Source organism: Uranotaenia lowii, chromosome 1, assembly GCF_029784155.1.
Source record: "Uranotaenia lowii strain MFRU-FL chromosome 1, ASM2978415v1, whole genome shotgun sequence".
Classification (NCBI taxonomy): Eukaryota; Metazoa; Arthropoda; class Insecta; order Diptera; family Culicidae; genus Uranotaenia; species Uranotaenia lowii.
In genome coordinates this window covers 215574379-215595312 of record NC_073691.1, presented here as the reverse complement: position 1 = coordinate 215595312, position 20934 = coordinate 215574379, and the positions used below count along the sequence as shown (strand labels likewise).

At 36.4% G+C, this 20934-nt stretch overlaps 1 protein-coding gene across 2 annotated transcripts; it reads right to left on the bottom strand.

The window, feature by feature from the left end:
* Positions 1–1710: 1710 nt before the first annotated feature.
* Positions 1711–19019, bottom strand: LOC129739891 (acyl-CoA Delta-9 desaturase). 2 transcript variants are annotated; one of them, XM_055731431.1, is made up of 5 exons: positions 18597–19019; positions 2898–3186; positions 2691–2821; positions 2126–2621; positions 1711–2061 (listed from the first exon to the last, which is right to left on the bottom strand). In XM_055731431.1, the coding sequence occupies exons 2-5, from the start codon at positions 3151–3153 to the stop codon at positions 1850–1852; spliced, it is 1095 nt and encodes a 364-aa protein (XP_055587406.1). In that variant the 5' UTR covers positions 3154–3186; positions 18597–19019; the 3' UTR covers positions 1711–1849. The 2 variants fall into 2 exon arrangements, with proteins under 2 accessions (XP_055587406.1, XP_055587407.1); XM_055731432.1 differs by lacking the exon at positions 18597–19019 and adding an exon at positions 3670–3807.
* Positions 19020–20934: the final 1915 nt, after the last annotated feature.

Genomic DNA, 20934 nt, shown 5'->3' with positions numbered 1-20934 from the left:
TCTTCGTCGCCGATTCCCCCGACGACGGCGGCTCTACGGCTGGTGCGGTAAGACAGCTATGATGATTTGGGGATGCAGCATTAATTTCCTGTAAATAACAGCAATTAGTGTGAAATTATTAAGTCAATCACAACTATTTTCAATATTGATTTACCTTTAATCAGGATCGAATATTTGATTGAAAAAAAAATGACTAACAACTTATGCCGACGCAGCACGGGACGGGAAACGAACAGGAATGAAAACAAAACAAAACTGACAAAATGCCGCTGGCGCTGGAATAAGCATGCATTGACATGTAATTTTCAAAGAAATGGTTGAGCTGCTATACTCTTTTTCAAAAAATTTCAAGCGATGATGTAAAAATGTAAAATCACTTGTATTGTAAGGTTACATTTTTTTATCTGTGTAATAAAAATTGATGAGTACAAGCTTGCTTACCTAGAAGCTTAAAACAGGAACCGAAATCCTAGTCTTAATATTAATGTTTTATCTTAATCCTGAATTTGAATCTCGAATCTGAAACATGAATCTGAATCTTGAATCTGAATCTAGAATCTGAAACTTGAATCTGAATCTTGAATCTGAATCTTGAATCTGAATCTTGAATCTGAATCTTGAATCTGAATCTTGAATCTGAATCTTGAATCTGAATCTTGAATCTGAATCTTGAATCTGAATCTTGAATCTGAATCTTGAATCTGAATCTTGAATCTGAATCTTGAATCTGAATCTTGAATCTGAATCTTGAATCTGAATCTTGAATCTGAATCTTGAATCTGAATCTTGAATCTGAATCTTGAATCTGAATCTTGAATCTGAATCTTGAATCTGAATCTTGAATCTGAATCTTGAATCTGAATCTTGAATCGGAATCTTGAATCTGAATCTTGAATCTTGAATCTTGAATCTTGAATCTTGAATCTTGAATCTTGAATCTTGAATCTTGAATCTTGAATCTTGAATCTTGAATCTTGAATCTGAATCTTGAATCTGAATCTTGAATCTGAATCTTGAATCTGAATCTTGAATCTGAATCTTGAATCTGAATCTTGAATCTGAATCTTGAATCTGAATTTTGAATCTGAATCTTAAATCTGAATCTTGAATCTGAATCTTGAATCTGAATCTGAATCTTGAATCTGAATCTTGAATCTGAATCTTGAATCTGAATCTTGAATCTGAATTTTTAATCTTGAATCTTGAGTCTTGAATCTTGAGTCTTGAATCTTGAATCTTGAATCTTGAATCTTGAATCTTGAATCTTGAATCTGAATCTTGAATCTGAATCTTGAATCTGAATCTTGAATCTGAACCTTGAATCTGAATCTTGAATCTGAATCTTGAATCTGAATCTTGAATCTGAATCTTGAATCTGAATCTTGAATCTGAATCTTGAATCTGAATCTTGAATCTGAACCTTGAATCTGAATCTTGAATCTGAATCTTGAATCTGAATCTTGAATCTGAATCTTGAATCTGAATCTTGAATCTGAATCTTGAATCTGAATCTTGAATCTGAATCTTGAATCTGAATCTTGAATCTGAATCTTGAATCTATATCTTGAATCTGAATCTTGAATCTGAATCTGATCTTTGTTCTCTATTTTCAAACTGAATCATAAATCTGTGTCTTGAAACTTATGATTGAATCTGAATCTGAATTTTTATAAATCTTGTTCTTATGTCATCGAAATGAAAAATGTTCCATATTTTCCACAGGATTTTATTACAAAATGAACATTCATAAAAATATCAAATAAATTAATCATTTGCACATTTGTAAGGCTCCACCTTCTGAAGTCCTCAACCCTCCGTAGCTGGGTCGCTTTGGCTGTTTTTACGCTAATCAGTGGAGCCTCTCATTGTTTAGGTAGTGTTCCCGTTGCATATTGCACATTTCCTCGGCACCGGCCTGTTTCAGGCACTCGACAATCGGACGACCCGTATCAACGGCCATCGTAAGACCCTTCTTGACCGCTTCCGTCGTCATCGTTTGCAGTTTGGTGGCCATGCCCATGGCAGCGAAGATCCGAATGAAAGCCGTGGTACAACCAGTGCCTGCGAAAATTTAAAAAAAAAATGGTGAGTAGAAAAGCCATAAAACGATTAACCTCCAGTCAACCGTAGCTTCCGAATTCGCCGCTTTGATAGTCGAATGGCAGCAAATAGTGGTACTGGGGCCAGTAGCTCTTGGTCACCACAAACACCATATTGGAATCGCTCTGCTTGTGGTTCTTGTCCAAACCCCAGACGAAGTGTGCCGAGTTGATGAGCCAGGAAACGTTCAGCACGATCAGATAGCGCAGAGAGAAGGCCACGAAGATGGCTGCCTGGACGGTGTCGCCCCAATACTCGAGGGGCGCATTGATCGGCAGCAGGACAAACAAAATCGGATAGAGCAGCCAGTAGAATCGCTTCTGGAACATAACGATACCGTCTGATTCCAGATCACGCATGTCCACCTTGTCGAGAAGTTTTTCCTGTTTCGGGCTAAGCTTCCGGATGTTGGCAAACACCTGGGCGTGCAGGAAGTCCTTATCGCTGTAGTAGGGATCGTCTGCCGTGCGGAATACCTCGTGGTGTAGCCGGTGCAGTCGGACCCATTCGTAGATTGATCCCTGGAAGGAAGATTGATCATTTTAAAGGCATTGGATCCTACCCTTAGTTGTCCCTTAGAAGGGCTTTACCTGTCCTGCCATAGTTTGACACAGCATCAAGATAAATCTCAACATGGGCGACGCCTGGTACGCTTTATGAGCCCATAGTCTATGAGCCCCGGCAGTGACGCCCAATATTCCACATAAAGTTAAGAATGATGCTAAAAATATGCAAACGAAAATTTCAGTGATCAAGCTTCTTGAGTTTCCTCTCCATAGGGGTAGTAAATTACTTACTGAAGACAAATGTGATCGCTGAGGTATGAGAAAAAAGCACCAGAATGCCGTAGATTCCGAGGATGTTGAGGTGGATGTAGAACAGTACCGAGGGCCAGCTGGCCTCCCGGATCTGATCGGGCGATCGTGGGGTAGCACCATGCTTGGGGGATGTCTTATCGCTATCCGACACTGGATCTGCACTTGGTGGTTTGCTGGTTTCCTCAGCGGCTGACGTCGCCGTCGCTGTCGCCTGGGGGGCGTCGCTTGTTGACATTTTTGTTGAACCGGTTTCGGGAAAGGTGACAATCTGTTCGGGGAAGAAGAATTTTTACAAAAAACCGTTATTTTCGATTTTTCGATTTTTATTTCGCCAGCATTGCAAACTGGTTCCATCCACTTGGGTCTACTGGTAAGGTACAACATAAATAACGACGACCTTGTGAGGCGGTGATACGCGCATTCATATTTAATTCAAGTATGAGGGTGGTTACCCAACGCAATTGTACAAATCGTCGGAAAATAACCGGTTTTAGGTTTATTGTTTTAGTTCATTCCGATGGAGAGTGCAGTTGCAGTTCTCCCATATACTATGATGAACCGGATCGCCGAAGCGACGTAAATTAATTGTCTCCGATGTTTAAATGCCCCTTCGAGCAATTACTCATCGCACATTGAACTTGAAGGGCGATTTGTAAGGAATCATCATACGCTTATTATGACTGAAGAACGTTGTTCAAGTTGTGAAAAATCAGAAACTCTACTTCAACAACAAGTTTAAGACAACTTTTACCGAAACGCGTCAGAACAGCAGCAATTCAAACCACGAATGGACGCAGCGTGCCATGAAGTTTTCGAACGGGCGGTGGCGCGCAATCGCAGTCACCGTTGACAAATCGAAATTCACTATCCGCCGATAATTAGAACTTTGGCTTCGTCATTTCCTCGAGACTTGGTCGGAGTTGTTGATGTTGATGTTGTTATTGCTGCTTGCGCCCCAGTAAGTAGAATGATTTGAAAATCGCTGACCCATGAGCCCAAGTGTCGTGGTGGCCCGCGCTTTCACAGTTTCTTGCACCTCATTAACCCTTCAATGACCCAACGAGGAAGTGGTATCGTTGTTTTGCTTTTTTATGTGTTTTTCTTTTGACGGAGCGAATAAATTAATCGATGCACCACTATCGAATATTCATCAGAAAACAGATTTTTCTTTTTACTTTCGTTGATTAAACTGCATAAAACTCTTACAATCCGGCAAACGGATAGAACATATCGCAAGTGACTTAATTTGGCCTAAGATCGGATCCGCGTATAAACAGTGATTATGCGATAATGAGTGTGTCTCAGTGAGTTTCGTGGCAAAATCGTTTATTCCATGTTTTTCCAAGAATAATTGCAGGTAACTGTTTATGCTGATGTCGTGGAAATTGAGTAATGTTACTTAAGCAAGAGTTGTATGCTTTATTAATTTAAATCAAATTTCCACTTTACACCTACTAACATGGAAATCTACAATATAAAGTGATCACGGAAGAAAGTAGACATCTCATTTCTATTCTTAAACTATCAACATCATATTAGAGTGCTAGCGAAATGAAAAAAATGACAAAAATGGAAAAAATAACAATGACAAAAATGACCAAAATGACAAAAATGACAAAAATGACAAAAACGACGAAAAGGACAAAAATTACAAAAATGACAAAAATGCCAAAAATGACAAAAAAGATCGAATTGACAAAAATGACAAAAATGACAAAAATGACAAAAATGACAAAAATGACAAAAATGACAAAAATGACAAAAATGACAAAAATGACAAAAATGACAAAAATGACAAAAATGACAAAAATGACAAAAATGACAAAAATGACAAAAATGACAAAAATGACAAAAATGACAAAAATGACAAAATTGACAAAAATGACAAAAATGACAAAAATGACAAAAATGACAAAAATGACAAAAATGACAAAAATGACAAAAATGACAAAAATGACAAAAATGACAAAAATGACAAAAATGACAAAAATGACAAAAATGACAAAAATGACCAAAATGACAAAAATGACAAAAAATGTCAAAAATGACAAAAATTCCAAAAATTCCAAAAATTACAAAAATGACAAAAATTACAAAAATGACAAAAATGACAAAAACCCCAAAAATGACAAAAATGACAAAAATGACAAAAATGACAAAAATGACAAAAATGACAAAAATGACAAAAATGACAAAAATGACAAAAATGACAAAAATGACAAAAATGACAAAAATGACAAAAATGACAAAAATGACAAAAATGACAAAAATGACAAAAATGACAAAAATGACAAAAATGACAAAAATGACAAAAATGACAAGAATGACAAAAATGACAAAAATGACATTAATGACAAAAATGACAAAAATGACAAAAATGACAAAAATGACAAAAATGACAAAAATGACAAAAATGACAAAAATGACAAAAATGACAAAAATGACAAAAATGACAAAAATGACAAAAATGACAAAAATGACAAAAATGACAAAAATGACAAAAATGACAAAAATGACAAAAATGACAAAAATGACAAAAATGACAAAAATGACAAAAATGACAAAAATGACAAAAATGACAAAAATGACAAAAATGACAAAAATGACAAAAATGACAAAAATGACAAAAATGACAAAAATGACAAAAATGACAAAAATGACAAAAAATGACAAAAATGACAAAAATGACAAAAAATGACAAAAATGACAAAAATGACAAAAATGACAAAAATGACAAAAATGACAAAAATGACAAAAATGACAAAAATGACAAAAATGACAAAAATGACAAAAATGACAAAAATGACAAAAATGACAAAAATGACAAAAATGACAAAAATGACAAAAATGACAAAAATGACAAAAATGACAAAAATGACAAAAATGACAAAAATGACAAAAATGACAAAAATGACAAAAAATGACAAAAATGACAAAAATGACAAAAATGGCAAAAATGACAAAAATGACAAAAATGACAAAAATGACAAAAATGACAAAAATGGCAAAAATGACAAAAATGACAAAAATGACAAAAATGACAAAAATGACAAAAATGACAAAAATGACAAAAATGACAAAAATGACAAAAATGACAAAAATGACAAAAAATGACAAAAATGACAAAAATGACAAAAAATGACAAAAATGACAAAAATGACAAAAATGACAAAAATGACAAAAATGACAAAAATGATAAAAATGGCAAAAATTACAAAAATGACAAAAATTACAAAAATGTCAAAAATTACAAAAAAAAAAACACATAAAAGTCAATGACAAAAATGACAGAAATGACAGAAATGACAAAAATGACAAAAATCACAAAAATCATCTCTCAAAATAATTAAAGTTGTATCCCAGACTCATCTAAGTGTGCCTTGATTTTTACCTGCACCCATAATGTGAATATTTCCACTTCACGAGACACGTTCACTGGCATGCCGCTTATAAAATTTTGCATTTTTTTGTGTACAATCAATCGCATCAAACCTATCATTGGCTAAAACAAATTCCGATTGTAGCTGTGGATTGTTTACTATGTTTTTGGGTGCCTCCAAGCGTCACAGGAAAGACTCAATAGTCATATTCTTTTCTTTTATAGCCAGGCCTGACCTAACACAACTGATCGTCGTTGTCGTCAACAAGGTTCGCTGCAGCTTTACCGAAACGTCCATAATTTGGGCCAATTTTTGACAAATAGTAAAACCCATCGGGAAATGACCAAGAAGGTCAGGCCAGCCGGCAACTTAGCTAGAAGCAGATGGGTTAGAAAAGAATAAATTCTTTGGTCTGCTGCCTCAAACAAGCTGATTGTATCCGCACTAATGTTGACGAGGGGTCAACCGGTCAAAATTTTCAGCGAAATCCGCGTATTTTTTGGAGATCGCACCCGATAGACGCACAGACACCTTGACTAGGTCCGAACCGGCAATTAAAATTTTCCACTTGATTTTGTGGATGAAGTTTCACGGTTTAGGTCATTTGTTGATTAATGGATTCAACCGAATCATAATGAATCATAACATAGACAAATTTCAATTTGACAAAATTGTCGTTTTCTTATATTAATAATGATGATAAGATTGTTTCTGACATCCAATCATAAAATAATTGTGATATGTATCCCCAAGAAAAAATTCACTTTCGATTTGTGTCAAGGAACAGACTCGCGGTGTGATGTTGTGATTTATTTATTCTTCCAGTTAGCACCTTAGTTATTCGTCAGCTCGAAACCCGGGAGAGTAAACGATCGCTCCTCTTCGATCATCATATACCTACCGGCATATCATCCTACAATCAATCGCAAGATGGAGAACCCCATCTCGAGGAGGTAATTTTTGTCGAAGGTTTTTCACTTTTGAGACTGCTCGTGGTATCACTCTACTCTCAAGGTTCCGGTTATTTGCGCCTTTTTGGAGAACAGTGAGTGCACTGTGAACGAACGTTCACAGAATTTGTCAAATTAATCGTTAAAGCAACGTCCGGGTGGACCATTGCCATTGATTAGATCGTAAAATCGACAAAATCTCTGCAAGTTTAGGTTCTTGTTAGCACAACCTACTACCTACTAAGTGTTCATCGTTTGACATTTGGCTTTGGGTAAGTCATTAAAGTAGGCGGTAAAGCTGCTGAAAACAAAAACAATCAAGAACTTAGGCTCTACAATGACACGGAATCAATGTTAGAGAATTAATTCGAAAAATCTAGGGTGACCATAACCTTATCAACTTTTGGACAAACAGTACAACACAGAATAAGCAGATTATATTTGTTCAAAGACAGCAAACTAATTTCACCGATCGAGTTCAACGACCGATTTTCCGCAAACAAACAAAAACAGCTCGTAAAAGACATCCGTCAGCCAAAACACCGTTCTCCAAGAGCCGGTAAAAGAAAAGCCAAGCCCCTTGCTCAAGGCCAACCAGTCGGGCACTACGTTCCGTTTCGTGAAAGGATTTTCTTTTATTTTACATCGATAGTCTTCGATAGTAGAGGTACAGTTTCCAGAATCAGCCCAACAATGAAACAAACAAAACAAAACGAAAAACACATCTTGGAGGAGGCACAATTCAATGAACAGGTCGGAAGTGAAAGGAATTCCGCTATACTTAGAGTGCATCGGCTGGAATCGAGCAAGAATCCTGCAATCGAACCTGCAATGAACTTGACCTTGGAAGAACCTTACATGGGCACTTGTGTTTAAGGGAATAATGAGATAAATAAAGATCAGTGCTGCTCGGCTGAGAACATCACTAACTGGATTTTACTACCTAGATCTCAGTCTGGTTTATGAATTGTTTGCCGCTGGGACGTAGAACATTCTGATAGATGATTTCGTAAAACAAAAACGGGGGTTCCACGCCTGCTCGGGCAGACAAATTACCCACGGACTTCTAATCAGTAACGCTGCGGCTTGGTTCAACATTTTACTTAGCTAGGTAATGATTGTTATTTCTCTACAAATGATCTGTACCATGTGCCATGTGCAGTTTGATTTATTAAATCGCGGTTTACTTGGATGTCAGCCTCATTTGAGGATTGAAAATTGAACCTATCGAAGGTTTAATTTTTTTTTATTTTACTTCATAAAGATGGGCATAAGTACTGTAAAATTGTATTACTGCACAGTCGTTCGATAGGTGAAAATTTATTGATTGCAACCGTCTAAGTTTTGCGAACTGTTCCCTATATTGCCCGGTGTAAAACTTTTGATCGGACCAGTGAACATTGCAAAACTTTCAAACGCCATAAAATCCTAGTAAAGATGATTGAACTCATTTGTGCGTTCAGGTCTCAATCCTAAAACGTATAACGGGTGGCAACTAAAATTTTGGATTTTTTTTCGAGGCCCCAATCCTCAAACCTAAACGAGCTCAGAGAAAATTGAGAGTGTGTATGTGTTAGCTTTTTTCTCCTCTTTTCACCAGTATTTTTTGTTTTCGTTTATGTTTGCCCATTTGAGATCAAATTGCCGTCGAAACAAGAGGTTGCACAGTTCTACGAACTGCACAATAATCTCGGCAAAAAGTATACAGTACAATATTTTAAAAGTGAAAATGTGGCGGCTTCCACTGTTTACCATATCCTAAAATCCCCAATAACTACTGGCAAGCAAGGTAAAGTCTGCTTCATTTAATATTGGAACAAATTCTTTTGCTCATTGTGGCGCTCCTAGTGGACGGATTTGGAAACTTTTTTCACCCACGTGTCGTGAAATTCATTACCTTTCACCATGTATTTATGTCATAACACCAAACGATAGCATTTTGTAAACAACCGCCATGAAAGCCGAACAGAGAGATCAAATTGTGCACAGTTTTCTTGAAAATCCATTGTTGTCGGCATCGAAGCTAGCTAAACAGCTTAAAATGCCCAGAAATACCGTATGGCGTGTTATCAAGCAGTACAAGGAAATATTGACGACGGCTCGGAAGCCGCATTCGAAGCGTCGGAGTGGAACTGTCGACCGGAAACTGCGTGGGAAAGTCATCAAGGCCGTCAAGAGGAATCCCAATCTTTCAGACCGCGATTTGGCCAATAAGTTCCAGGCCGCTCACAGTACGGTGCGACGAATTCGTCTCCGGGAAGGAATAAGGTCATTCCGAGCCAGCAAACAGCTAAATCGGACGCTGAAGCAGAACAATGTGGCCAGAATCCGTGCTCGAAAGCTGTACGACCAAGTGCTGACCAAGTTCGATGGATGTAAAGTCTGCTTCATTTAATATTGGAACACAAACAATTGCGTGTAGTTCAGTCATTTTTTAACGAATTCATAATTTGTTTTTCATACAAATGTAGCATTTTCTTTACTCTTTCATAAAAAAAAATTAAAAAAATTATTCATTGCTGTTTCGAAGAAATTCTCGTACTCGTACTCGTAAGAAAACTGTGCACAATTTGATCTCTCCGTTCGGCTTCCATGGCGGTTGTTTACAAAATGCTATCGTTTGGTGTTATGACATAAATACATGGTGAAAGGTAATGAATTTCCCGACACGTGGGTGAAAAAAGTTTCCAAATCCGTCTACTAGGAGCGCCACAATGAGCAAAAGAATTTGTTCCAATATTAAATGAAGCAGACTTTAGTGGCAGACCAGCGAAAATTATGGACGCAAAAGGACTTCGTTCTCTTTCTCGTGCTTCAACAACAACAAGAAGTTCCATTGTTCTCACCAGTAAATTGGCAAGACATTTAAAAAAGTTGGAATTAAGTGCTGAAAGAAGACAAGAGCCCCAGAATACATTAAGGATCAGATTTCGACTCTTAAATGATTTGTTTTGGACGATCCCGTTTGTACCCAAGAACCACAACCCGACAAATACGCCGTGTCGTCCAATCGAAGGTTTTTTCGGAACTTTGAGCTTCAGATCGATAAAACATTACGCATTATGCGAATTGAAGTAAATTCAGCTTTTTAATCTTTTTTAGCAGTCTCTCTTTTACTGTGTTCTCGGTGAGTTCCTCTTCTTCGTCTCTCATGTCTCATGTTTCATGTCTCATGTCTCAGGTCTCATGGCTCAGGTCTCATATCTCAGATCTCAGGTCTCATATTTCAGGTCTCATATTTCAGGTCTCATATTTCAGGTATCAAGTCTCAGGTCTCAAGTCTCATGCCTCAGGTCTCAGGTCTCATGTCTCAGGTCTCATGTCTCATGTCTCATGTCTCATGTCTCATGGCTCAAGTCTCATGGATCAGGTCTCATGTCTCATGTCTCAGATCTCTGCCCATATTTGATAAACGGTGTAATGTGCCATGAACACCAATGCGAGAAAAACGTAAAATAAATGTTTTAACAATTTTTTGGAATCCTTATACTCAAAATAAAGTAGATTAATGTGCATAACAATCATTGTAGGTGTAGGACATGGGCGGTTGAGTTAAATTGCAAATTTTGATAAAGAATTTATAAAAAAAAATAATTTCAATCTCAGTAGCCACTTTATCAAATATAAGGTGAACAAAAGTGGACAAATAGCTCTGAATTTGCCTGATGTGCATACGTTTTCGAATATTGCTGCGATTGCTCACGCCCATAACCACCAAGCCACAAAATCACAACAAGAAGGAATTTGAAAAACTTTCTATACAAAGACACCGGTTGCTGCGAAGGATGATTCAACACATCATGCACATTAGACAATTTATCAAATATATTGCACATTAGACAAATTTTCTTTAGGGTTGTATGCCTCTACCGATGGATTTTTTGAAAAATGAATGAAGTAGGGATATTATATAGAGTATAAGCTATCAAATGGCACAATTTTCTCCATTTTGAGAAAAATGGCATATTAGACCGTTTATCAAATATGGGCAGATCTCAAGTCTCATATTTCAGGTCTCAAGTCTCAGGTCTCATGTCTCAGGTATCATGTCTCAAGTCTCATGTATCACGTTCTTAGTCTCAGAGCTAAGATTTTCTCAACTACAAAAAGATTCGAAGTTTTTTCCTTTGAAAAAGTCTTAAATTTATTTTCTCTCAAAAACCGTGTTAATTCGAAAATCCGCGTAAAACAAACCGCGCTAATTCGAAAATCCGCGTAGAAAAAGTCACGTAAAAGAAACCTCAGTGTACTTGACTTTGTTCTCAGCTTGAAAAAAAATTCCAAAATTTTAGCTGCCACCCGTTAGGATCAACAAAACCAATACTGATAGATCTAACGGAAATCACATTCATGATAGTGGAAATAGCTAATTTAATTCTATGAAAAGTGTTTTAAATGTTTTTTTTTTATTATTGAAAATGTTTTGTGTACGATAACTACACACTTATTTGGCTTGAAAGTTGTAAAATTGACCCGTTTTTCCGAGTCATGAGATCTGTCAAATAATGGGTCCTTTTGTTTTTCCGAGCCACTGAGATCTGTCAAATAAGGGGTCATTTTGTCGGTTCAAATTTACACTATTTAAAAAAAACAGCCCGCAAACGCCCAAAGACGTGTAGTTTTTCAACTTTAAAAGTTTTGATAGTCATGTGTTCCAAAAAAAAACTTTTGAGTCTTAGTGGCATTGACGGGACAAGAATGAAAATCGTAAGTGTTTTATTGTTTAAATTGTTAAAAAAAGCTACTGATAATAAGGCATAAATCTATGCAATCATCCACTGAGCTAAAGGTAAGTTTATTAAATTATATGCTAGAGCAGTTGCCCAACACTTATCGGATTATTATTTTTTCAGACTTTTGCCCCACATCGCCACTCGTCCGAAAAAAGTTTACTTACTTGTCTACTGTAATTTTTAATAAAAAATTAAGTGTATTTTTATTTGAAAACCTATTTATATAAAAATGAATGTTTGTCTGTCTGTCTGTTCCCTATAGACTCGGAAACTACTGAACCGATCATCGTCAAAATTGGCATATGAGGGTTTTTGAAGCCGGAGATGGTTTCTATAATTTTTACAACCCCTTCTGATATATGGGAGGGGGGCTCCCATACAAAATTTACATAAAATATGGCACAATCCATACAATGTATTACTAATTTTTATCAAATTTCCCACACACAAGTATCTTGACATAATTAAATGATTTATCATATTGATATTGGTATACAGGTTTTGGTGTATTTGAACCAATAATTTTATTTACAAATAATTTTGTAGGAAAGGGAGGGGGGGAGTTCTTACATATTCATTGTAAAATATATCAAAACTCGAACAATTTTTTAAACAATTTTGGACCAAATCAGACACATAAGAAATTTCTTGATGTCATGAGATTATTTACAGATTTCTATACGTTTACCGTTTTTGTAAAGGGGTCTGCTATACAAAATGTTCAAAAATATGATTAAATTCGAAAAGTTGATGTTTGTTTGTCTGTCTGACTCGAAAACTACTAAACCGATAAATATGAAATTCGGTTTGTAAGAGTTTATGGGATCGGAGATGGTTTCTAAAATATTTTCAAACCGTTCTGACTTAAAAAACGGAGGGAGGGATCCCATACAAAATTAGTAAAAATATGACACTGTTCGAACTATTTTCGGAAACTACTGAGCCAATCTACGTGACATTAGATTTGTAGCCGTTTTCAAGACCAGGAATGGTTTCTATAATAATTCCAAACCTCTCCGAATCCAAAAAAAGGGGGCTCCTATACTAAATTTACAAAAATGTTATACAATTCGAACAATTTTTCGGAAACTATGGAACTGATCATCATAAAATTTGGTGGAAAGCCGTTTTAAAGACCACGAATGGTTTCTATTATTCTTAAAACCCCTCCGAATCCGAAAAGGGGGGAGTACTCCCATACAAAATTTACAAAAATTTGAAAAATTTTTACAAAAATCCTCGAAGTATTTTTGTTAAAAATTCATGAACGTAAAAGTTTTGACCTAATAAGAGCATGTATTGAATTCAGAAATGAGTTTTTACAAAATTATAGATAAATTGTATTGATTGACGTTTCCCATTTTAATGAATAAACACTCTCATATTCAATAAATGTAACATGTATATTATTGATGAAACCAATGTCTTAGTGTTTTCATAAAGTCTGGCACACTTTTTATTATGTTTAAGTTTGCCTGTATCTAAATACTCCTCCCGCTTCAAAACAGGACGATTTTTTTTAATTGAATGGTTTTTTTTATTGAATTGAATTTTCCTCTTATTTTTTTGTTCTCTTTTGAATAATGTTAAAATTTTGTTAGAAAAGAAGTTTATTTTAATTAAAATAATTTTAACAAACTTATTTTTTTCCATGGGAGAAGTAGCAAAGCACACCGGGTCAGCTAGTATTCAATGAATTGTTTCATATTTTGTGATAAATTTGATTGAATGGTTTTCCTTGTGTAATGTGTAATTTTGACCGACATCAGAGAAAAGCCTATGTACCCGAAAAAAGGGTACAGGGACTTTACATGAAAAAGGAGTTAACCCAGTCTTATCCGATAACGCATCCAAACTACACTATAATGGGTTAAGTCTGAATGGATTTAGTTAAGCCTGGTTGGATTTCGGTCTGAAATATGGTCAGATTGTGTTTGAGAAGTGAATCAAATAAGTGATTCAGCCAATTATTGTGTCGGATTTATTCAAAACCGAGAGATAACTATCACAGATCGACTTCATATTGATCCGTGAGATTTCTGTGGATTTTCACCTACATTGTGAGCCGTGGATCATCAAATACTTCAGCAAGTTTTATTATTTTTTCAGCATTGTGTGAAAAGTATGATTAAAAATGGAAGATTACAGCAAGGAAGATTACAGCACGACAGTCAGTTAATGGCTTCCATGAAGGAAGTCGCCAATTTTGTCAGTATCTGGTAAGACAAAAAACTGAAGTGCATTTGAATGTAGCAGACAGTGATGGTGAGAAGGTCCTAAAATGTTCGATACTCAGCTAGCGGACTGTATAGTTCTAGCTTCGAACCAAATTATGCACTCGGATGCACTTCACTTAACTAAACCCACTTTCCATGTGTATCAAGTGTACCTTAATGAAGCATCGTTTGGCATTTAAAACGAGCTTTGAGTGCACAGAGATGTCACTTTTTGGTGTCGGGTGATTCCAAAATTTGGCATCGTTTTTCCTTTCAAAACTCTCTCTACGTGCAGCTGGATCGTGAATACGGCTCAAAACATGATTTCAAGATCGTCATAGGGGATTTTAACGCTCAAGTCGACCAGGACAATTGGAAGGTTCAGCGGGCACCAGCTGACCAACGAAAATGGCCTCAAACTTATAGATTTTGCCGCCTCCAAACGAATGGCCATACGTAGCACCTTTTTCCAGCACCGCCTTCTACACAAGTATATCTGGAGGAGGAGGAGCTCGAGGAACTGGAGCAGCTGCATCGTTCCCAAGAAACACGAAAGTTCTATCACAAAACTCAACGCATCCCGCGAAGGCTACGTGCCACAAGCCGAAATGTTCCGGGATAAGGACGGATTCATCTTGGACGGACAATAGTAAGGTGATCAAAGGGTAGAAGCAGCACTTCGAGGAACACTTGAACGGCGCACATGTAGGAAACCAAGACGGTGAAGGACGGTGCATCGCCGGCGTTGCCAATGATGCCGCTGCTGAACTCATCGAAATGGACCCGGACAAGTTAGCCGATTGCCTACACAGGTTGATTTTCCGGATCTGGGACACAATAGCCGCAGAAGTGGAAGTAGGAAATAATATGTCCCATCTACAAGAAGGGCGACAAATTGGACTGTGAGAACCTACCGAGCTATCACTGTCCTAAATGCCGCCTACAAATTGCTGTCCCGAATCCTACTCCGCAGCCTAACGACACAAGCAAGCAGATTCGTGGGAACTCATCAGGCAGGTTTCATGCCAATCTACGACGGACCAGATCTTCACATTACGGCAAATTCTCCAAAAATGCCGTGCAGGAAGGATTGGGTTGATGATTAATACGTCCAAGACGAAGTATATGCTGGCCTGTGAATACGAGACCGATCGAGCCCGCTTGTCCAGTAATAACAAGGTCACGATCTACGGCGACGAGCTGGCTACGGCGACGAAGACTTTGTCTATCTCGGCTCACTGGGGACCACAGACAATGACACCAGCAGTGAGATCCGGCGGCGAATTATCAGCGAAAGTCGTGCCTACTATGGACTCCACAAGCAACTGCGGTCGAGAAGACTCAGCCGTTGCACGAAGTGTAACCTATGCATGATTGTCATTAGACCGGTTGCTCTCAACGGGCACGAGACATGGATATTGCTCAAGAAGGACCTGCGTACATTCGGAGTATTTGACCGACGAGTGTTAAGAACGATCTTTGGCGGCGTGCAGGAGAACAGAGTGTGGAGGTGAAGGATGAACCACGAGCTAGCGCGACTCTACGGCGAATCCAGTATCCAGAAGGTGGTGAAGGCTGGACGGATACGCTAGACTGGGCATGTTCCAAGAATGCCGGATGACTGTCCTGCAAAACAGGTGTTCTCTGTAAACGAGCAAGGTGGTTAGACCAAGTGGAGCGTGATCTGGCGAATGTGGGATGCCCGAGAAATTGGAGAACGGTTGCCATGGAACGAGTGAATTTAAGGAAATATGTTTACCAAGTTATGTCGTGAAACGGAATACTATAAAAAAAAAAAAAAAATTATGAAGAGATTAATTACCATAATTTATGTTTGTTACTTAATTTACCGGCCTTATCGTTGAAAAGTGATGTCCTTTTTAGTAAGAACATCTTAAGATTTTGAAATTTTATTGACGAATAGAAAGTTGGAAGAAATGGAAGATGAGCAAGTAGAATTTATTAGAAGCATTATCATCACATACCAAATTTTGGTTCGGCACGGCAAAACCATTTTGAAGTGGTAGTTACTGTTAGAGTTGCATCTTAAGATGTTCTTACTAAAAAGGACATCACTTTTCACCAATAAGGCCAATAACCATAGAAATAAACAAATAAAAATAAATGAATAATCAAATGATAATCGATGCATAGTAGACTAGTTCACTTTTCGGCTTTTTTCGCTGATCACAACGCCACTTACAAGGTTTGATCCTCATTCATTTTCAAGTACTCTGGCCAAATTTGAGCTCATTTGAGTAAGTTTCCAGCGTGCGCTAGGAGTTTTATTGAAAAAAGTCCATTTTTCTGGAAAATTTTCGTAGATGTGTTCTAGCAAGCTGTTGTTAATATAAAATGGTAATTTTATAGTGCTCGGTGATTGGTATGACAAGCATTCGTATGGACCTGTTTTAGATAATTGACTAAATCAAAACGAAAAAATTTAAAAATTCATAAACTACCAACTTTTACAGAAAATTTACTTACAAGTTGAGAGCTTAAAATCAGTAGTAAATAGAAAAAAATATTTTCGATATAAACTTTTCATAAAAAGATAGCCTTATTTATAACCTTTAATTTGATGTATAACACTTAATGATCGCAAGAGTACTAGCAAAGTTATTCAATTATCTATGCAACAAATTTGATTTGATAAAATATTTTTCATTCAAGTTTGCTCCACACCAACTTGTGCACAAGAAAGGATATTTTATTCAATCAAGTACCCCATGACGGGGCCAGGAGTTAAAAAAGCGCGCGCTTTGATCAAGTTGTAAGCAAGTCCTCTTGATGCCACGTTTTGCAGGTTGCATGATGCTAAAACTTGAATGGAACTAACATTATGATTCAAAGAATGTGATGTGAATGTTTGAATATCTTTGCTTGTACTGTTTCGATAATTAAGTGTTATACATCAAATTAAAGGTTATAAATAAGGCTATCTTTTTATGAAAAGTTTGTATCGAAAATATTTTTTTTCTATTTACTACTGATTTTAAGCTCTTAACTTGTAAGTAAATTTTCTGTAAAAGTTGGTAGTTTATGAATTTTTAAATTTTTTCGGTTCGATTTAGTCAATTATCTAAAACAGGTCCATACGAATGCTTGTCATACCAATCACCGAGCACTATAAAATTATCATTTTATATTAACAACAGCTTGCTAGAACACATCTACGAAAATTTTCCAGAAAAATTGACTTTTTTCAATAAAACTTCTAGCGCACGCTGGAAACTTACTCAAATGAGCTCAAATTCGGCCAGAGTTCTTGAAAATGAATAAGGATCAAACCCTGTAAGTGGCGTTGTGATCAGCGAAAAAAGGCGAAAAGTGAATTAGTCTAATGCATAGTTTAATCAGCCTTAGGCTAAAGTTGAAATGACTTACCATGCAAAGCTTAATCAGCCATGCATCATTTTATTTCATTCATCACCTACAGACTGATTCAATTGACTTTACGGGTCAGAACTTAACAACTACATTAATGGCTGTTTTCATCGATTCAGCCGTATATGTTTTTTTTCCTTCGGTTTGTTTTTTTTTTAATCTAATTTTCAACTAAAATACACAACTTAAAATTGCCGACAGCAGTTATTTAGCGTAAAAGAGAAAGAATTGATAACAAAATGCTTGCAAAATTTAAACTGTTATTCGTATGAATCTTTTTTCAAAATGTTGAAAAACCTTTTTTCTGTTTTTACCATTTCGGTCCAAAATTATCCCAATAAAGCCAATTCATACCCGAAACTGCATGATCCGTCTTATTGGCCAAATCTTAATTTTTTTAGGATTGATTTAAACGCATTCCATGCATGCTTCCCTCCACTAACTTGAAGAACGAGTTGCGTCACTGTTGTTAGGTGTTAATTATTACAAATTCAAGCCCCTTCGAAGCAGAGAGTTATTGATGTACCCTTCCTTAGACATATTTGATCAGAATTGTATTCATTATTCCCATCGGTCTGAATAACTTTTCCTGTCATACCAGCACCCACAACTTGTTTTAATTTACATTCGTTGTTGTAAAAATGTCTATTTGCTGATTGTCTAGAGCTGGATGTATGATTGCAATGAACCGGATGGTTTTATTCGTTTAAAGATGCTTGATTCATCTTGATTAATTCCGATATTTTGAAGGAAAGACGATTTCTGTTCATAATTTTGGTAGCAGTTCGTCAAAAACTACCAAGTTATTAAGAATAATTGTTTTTCTATTTGATTAGCTTCTCAATCGACACTTGGATTTCAAAGTCCAAATATAGCATAAAACATTGATGTTCAACGAGGCATGAAAAAAATGCTCAAATGGTCGTCTTAGTGGATTTTATTTTAGTGGATTTTCAAATGACCGCTGAATTAGGGGATGGCTTCATTTTTTAAAAGGTAATAAATTTCTCACCTGATAAAAACTGGAATTTCCGGTATCCCAACCACCTGAAGAGCACTGATGTGGGTAACTGATCAGTCTGTTGTGTCACCGATAAGTTCTTAACTTTCGCCGAAATCCGCTTGGCACCGATAACCGAAACAAAAAATCAACTCAAACTAAACCATCAGATCCGCGGAAACCTAGAGGCAAATGACGATCATGAAATGGTACTCTACGATGTCCATCCGAGATGTGCCGGAAACTGTACGATTAGGGATCCCCACGAGTGACGATTCCGAAGGACTGAAACTCCGATAGCCCAAAGAGGAAATACACCGGGTGATAATGATAAAGAAAGATACACGACTTGAGAGAGTTCTTGAGCGAGAAACACCACACGTGGCTGGCTCGACCGTTCGGCGCGAGTGTTCAAATGCGAATAAAAACGGTCAGCGATCGCAGTTGGCTGCGCCGCCGTCGAATTTTGTCGTCCGTCTGACGTCGTTGATATCAGTAGAAGCAGAAAAACAACAACAACAGCAGGACGTCTCATCGCCGGTGTGCCCGCGATCGATGGGCGCAAAATAGTAGGCGTCGGAAAAGTGCTTTCGCGATTACTGCGATCGCATTGACTGTTGTCGGTGTCGTAAATTTTATTGTTTGGAAGGATCATCTGGATGAGAGTAATTTCTAAATATTTTATTGATAAGCAGTATTTAACCATCGAATAAATCAAAGTTTTTTGCTTTTTCGTAGTGAGTTTTTGTAGTTGAAAATATGCCAAAATGCCAAAAGTTACTGCTGCTTCCAAGCGTTAAATTTCGTTGATGTTTTTTTTTAACTGGTAGTAAGATGTTCTTCAATAATGAACAACTTTTGTTAGATATATTTTTCCTTCCACTGTAACTACGTTATATTTAATTACAAAACGAAATGAATGAAAATTTAACTTTGCATTCAAAGTCAACTGCTCGGACTCCTTTCTCCTGGTTGGCTTGTGTAACGGAAAAAGTTTACCGAATGTGATCGTGTGACCCTTTGACAGTGACCCGTTCGATTGTAGGAACAAAAATTACCAATTCTATTACCAGCCGATGACTGGTAATCGATTCGCCGAGGCAATAAGCAACGATCAGATAGCTTTTGATTTAGTTTTTTTTTTAAGATTTAACAAACTGCTGTAAGATTACATATATAATAATAGAAGAGAACCTTTGATAGTGACAGATGTAACCCTTTGGTAATGTCAATATTACGCATCAAATGCCGCAAGTTGAGCTAACGTTTTTCCAACGCTCACATGCGGGGTTTCGAATGCTTCGGATGATTTGCAGTTCATGCTTCAATATCACAAACCGCCGCCTACTACTTTGTTTTCAATTTTAATTACTAGGCTCGAGATGATAACCGTTAAGATCAGCAGATGATACACACAGTAGGCTGATTGTATGATAAATGATTAAAAGATTGCATTTCACAGCTGCTCGAGATGAAAACAATTCTCAATTAAAACAGTTCAGATTTAGAATTGAAAGATTTCCGTTTGCTAGCGTTATGCTAGATGTTTGTGAGCATATAACCTCGTTTCCTCTGTAAAAGCTTGAAAGCTCCCAGTTTTAAGCTTCGGTCTTGAAAAGAAAACGCTTGCTAACGGTAACGAAAACTTTGATTCTTCTAACCATAGCATAGCATGGAGTGACCATTGACAACAAAATTTCTCAGTTTTAATGATGGTCAACATCGACCAGAAATAAAAACCTTGACAAAAATGACAAAACGACAAAAATGCCAGAAATGCTAAAAATGATAAAAATGACAAAAATGATGAAAATGACAAAAATGATAAAAATGAAAAAAATTAAAAAAAATTAAAAAAATTAAAAAAATGACAAAAATGACAAAAATGACAAAAATGACAAAAATGACAAAAATGACAAAAATGACAAAAATGACAAAAATGACAAAAATGACAAAAATGACAAAAATGACAAAAATGACAAAAATGACAAAAATGACAAAAATGACAAAAATGACAAAAATGACAAAAATGACAAAAATGACAAAAATGACAAAAATGACAAAAATGACAAAAATGACAAAAATGACAAAAATGACAAAAATGACAAAAATGACCAAAATGACAAAAATGACAAAATGACAAAAATGACAAAAATGACAAAAATGACAAAAATGACAAAAATGACAAAAATGACAAAAATGACAAAAATGACAAAAATGACAAAAATGACAAAAATGACAAAAATGACAAAAATGACAAAAATGACAAAAATGACAAAAATGACAAAAATGACAAAAATGACAAAAATGACAAAAATGACAAAAATGACAAAAATGACAAAAATGACAA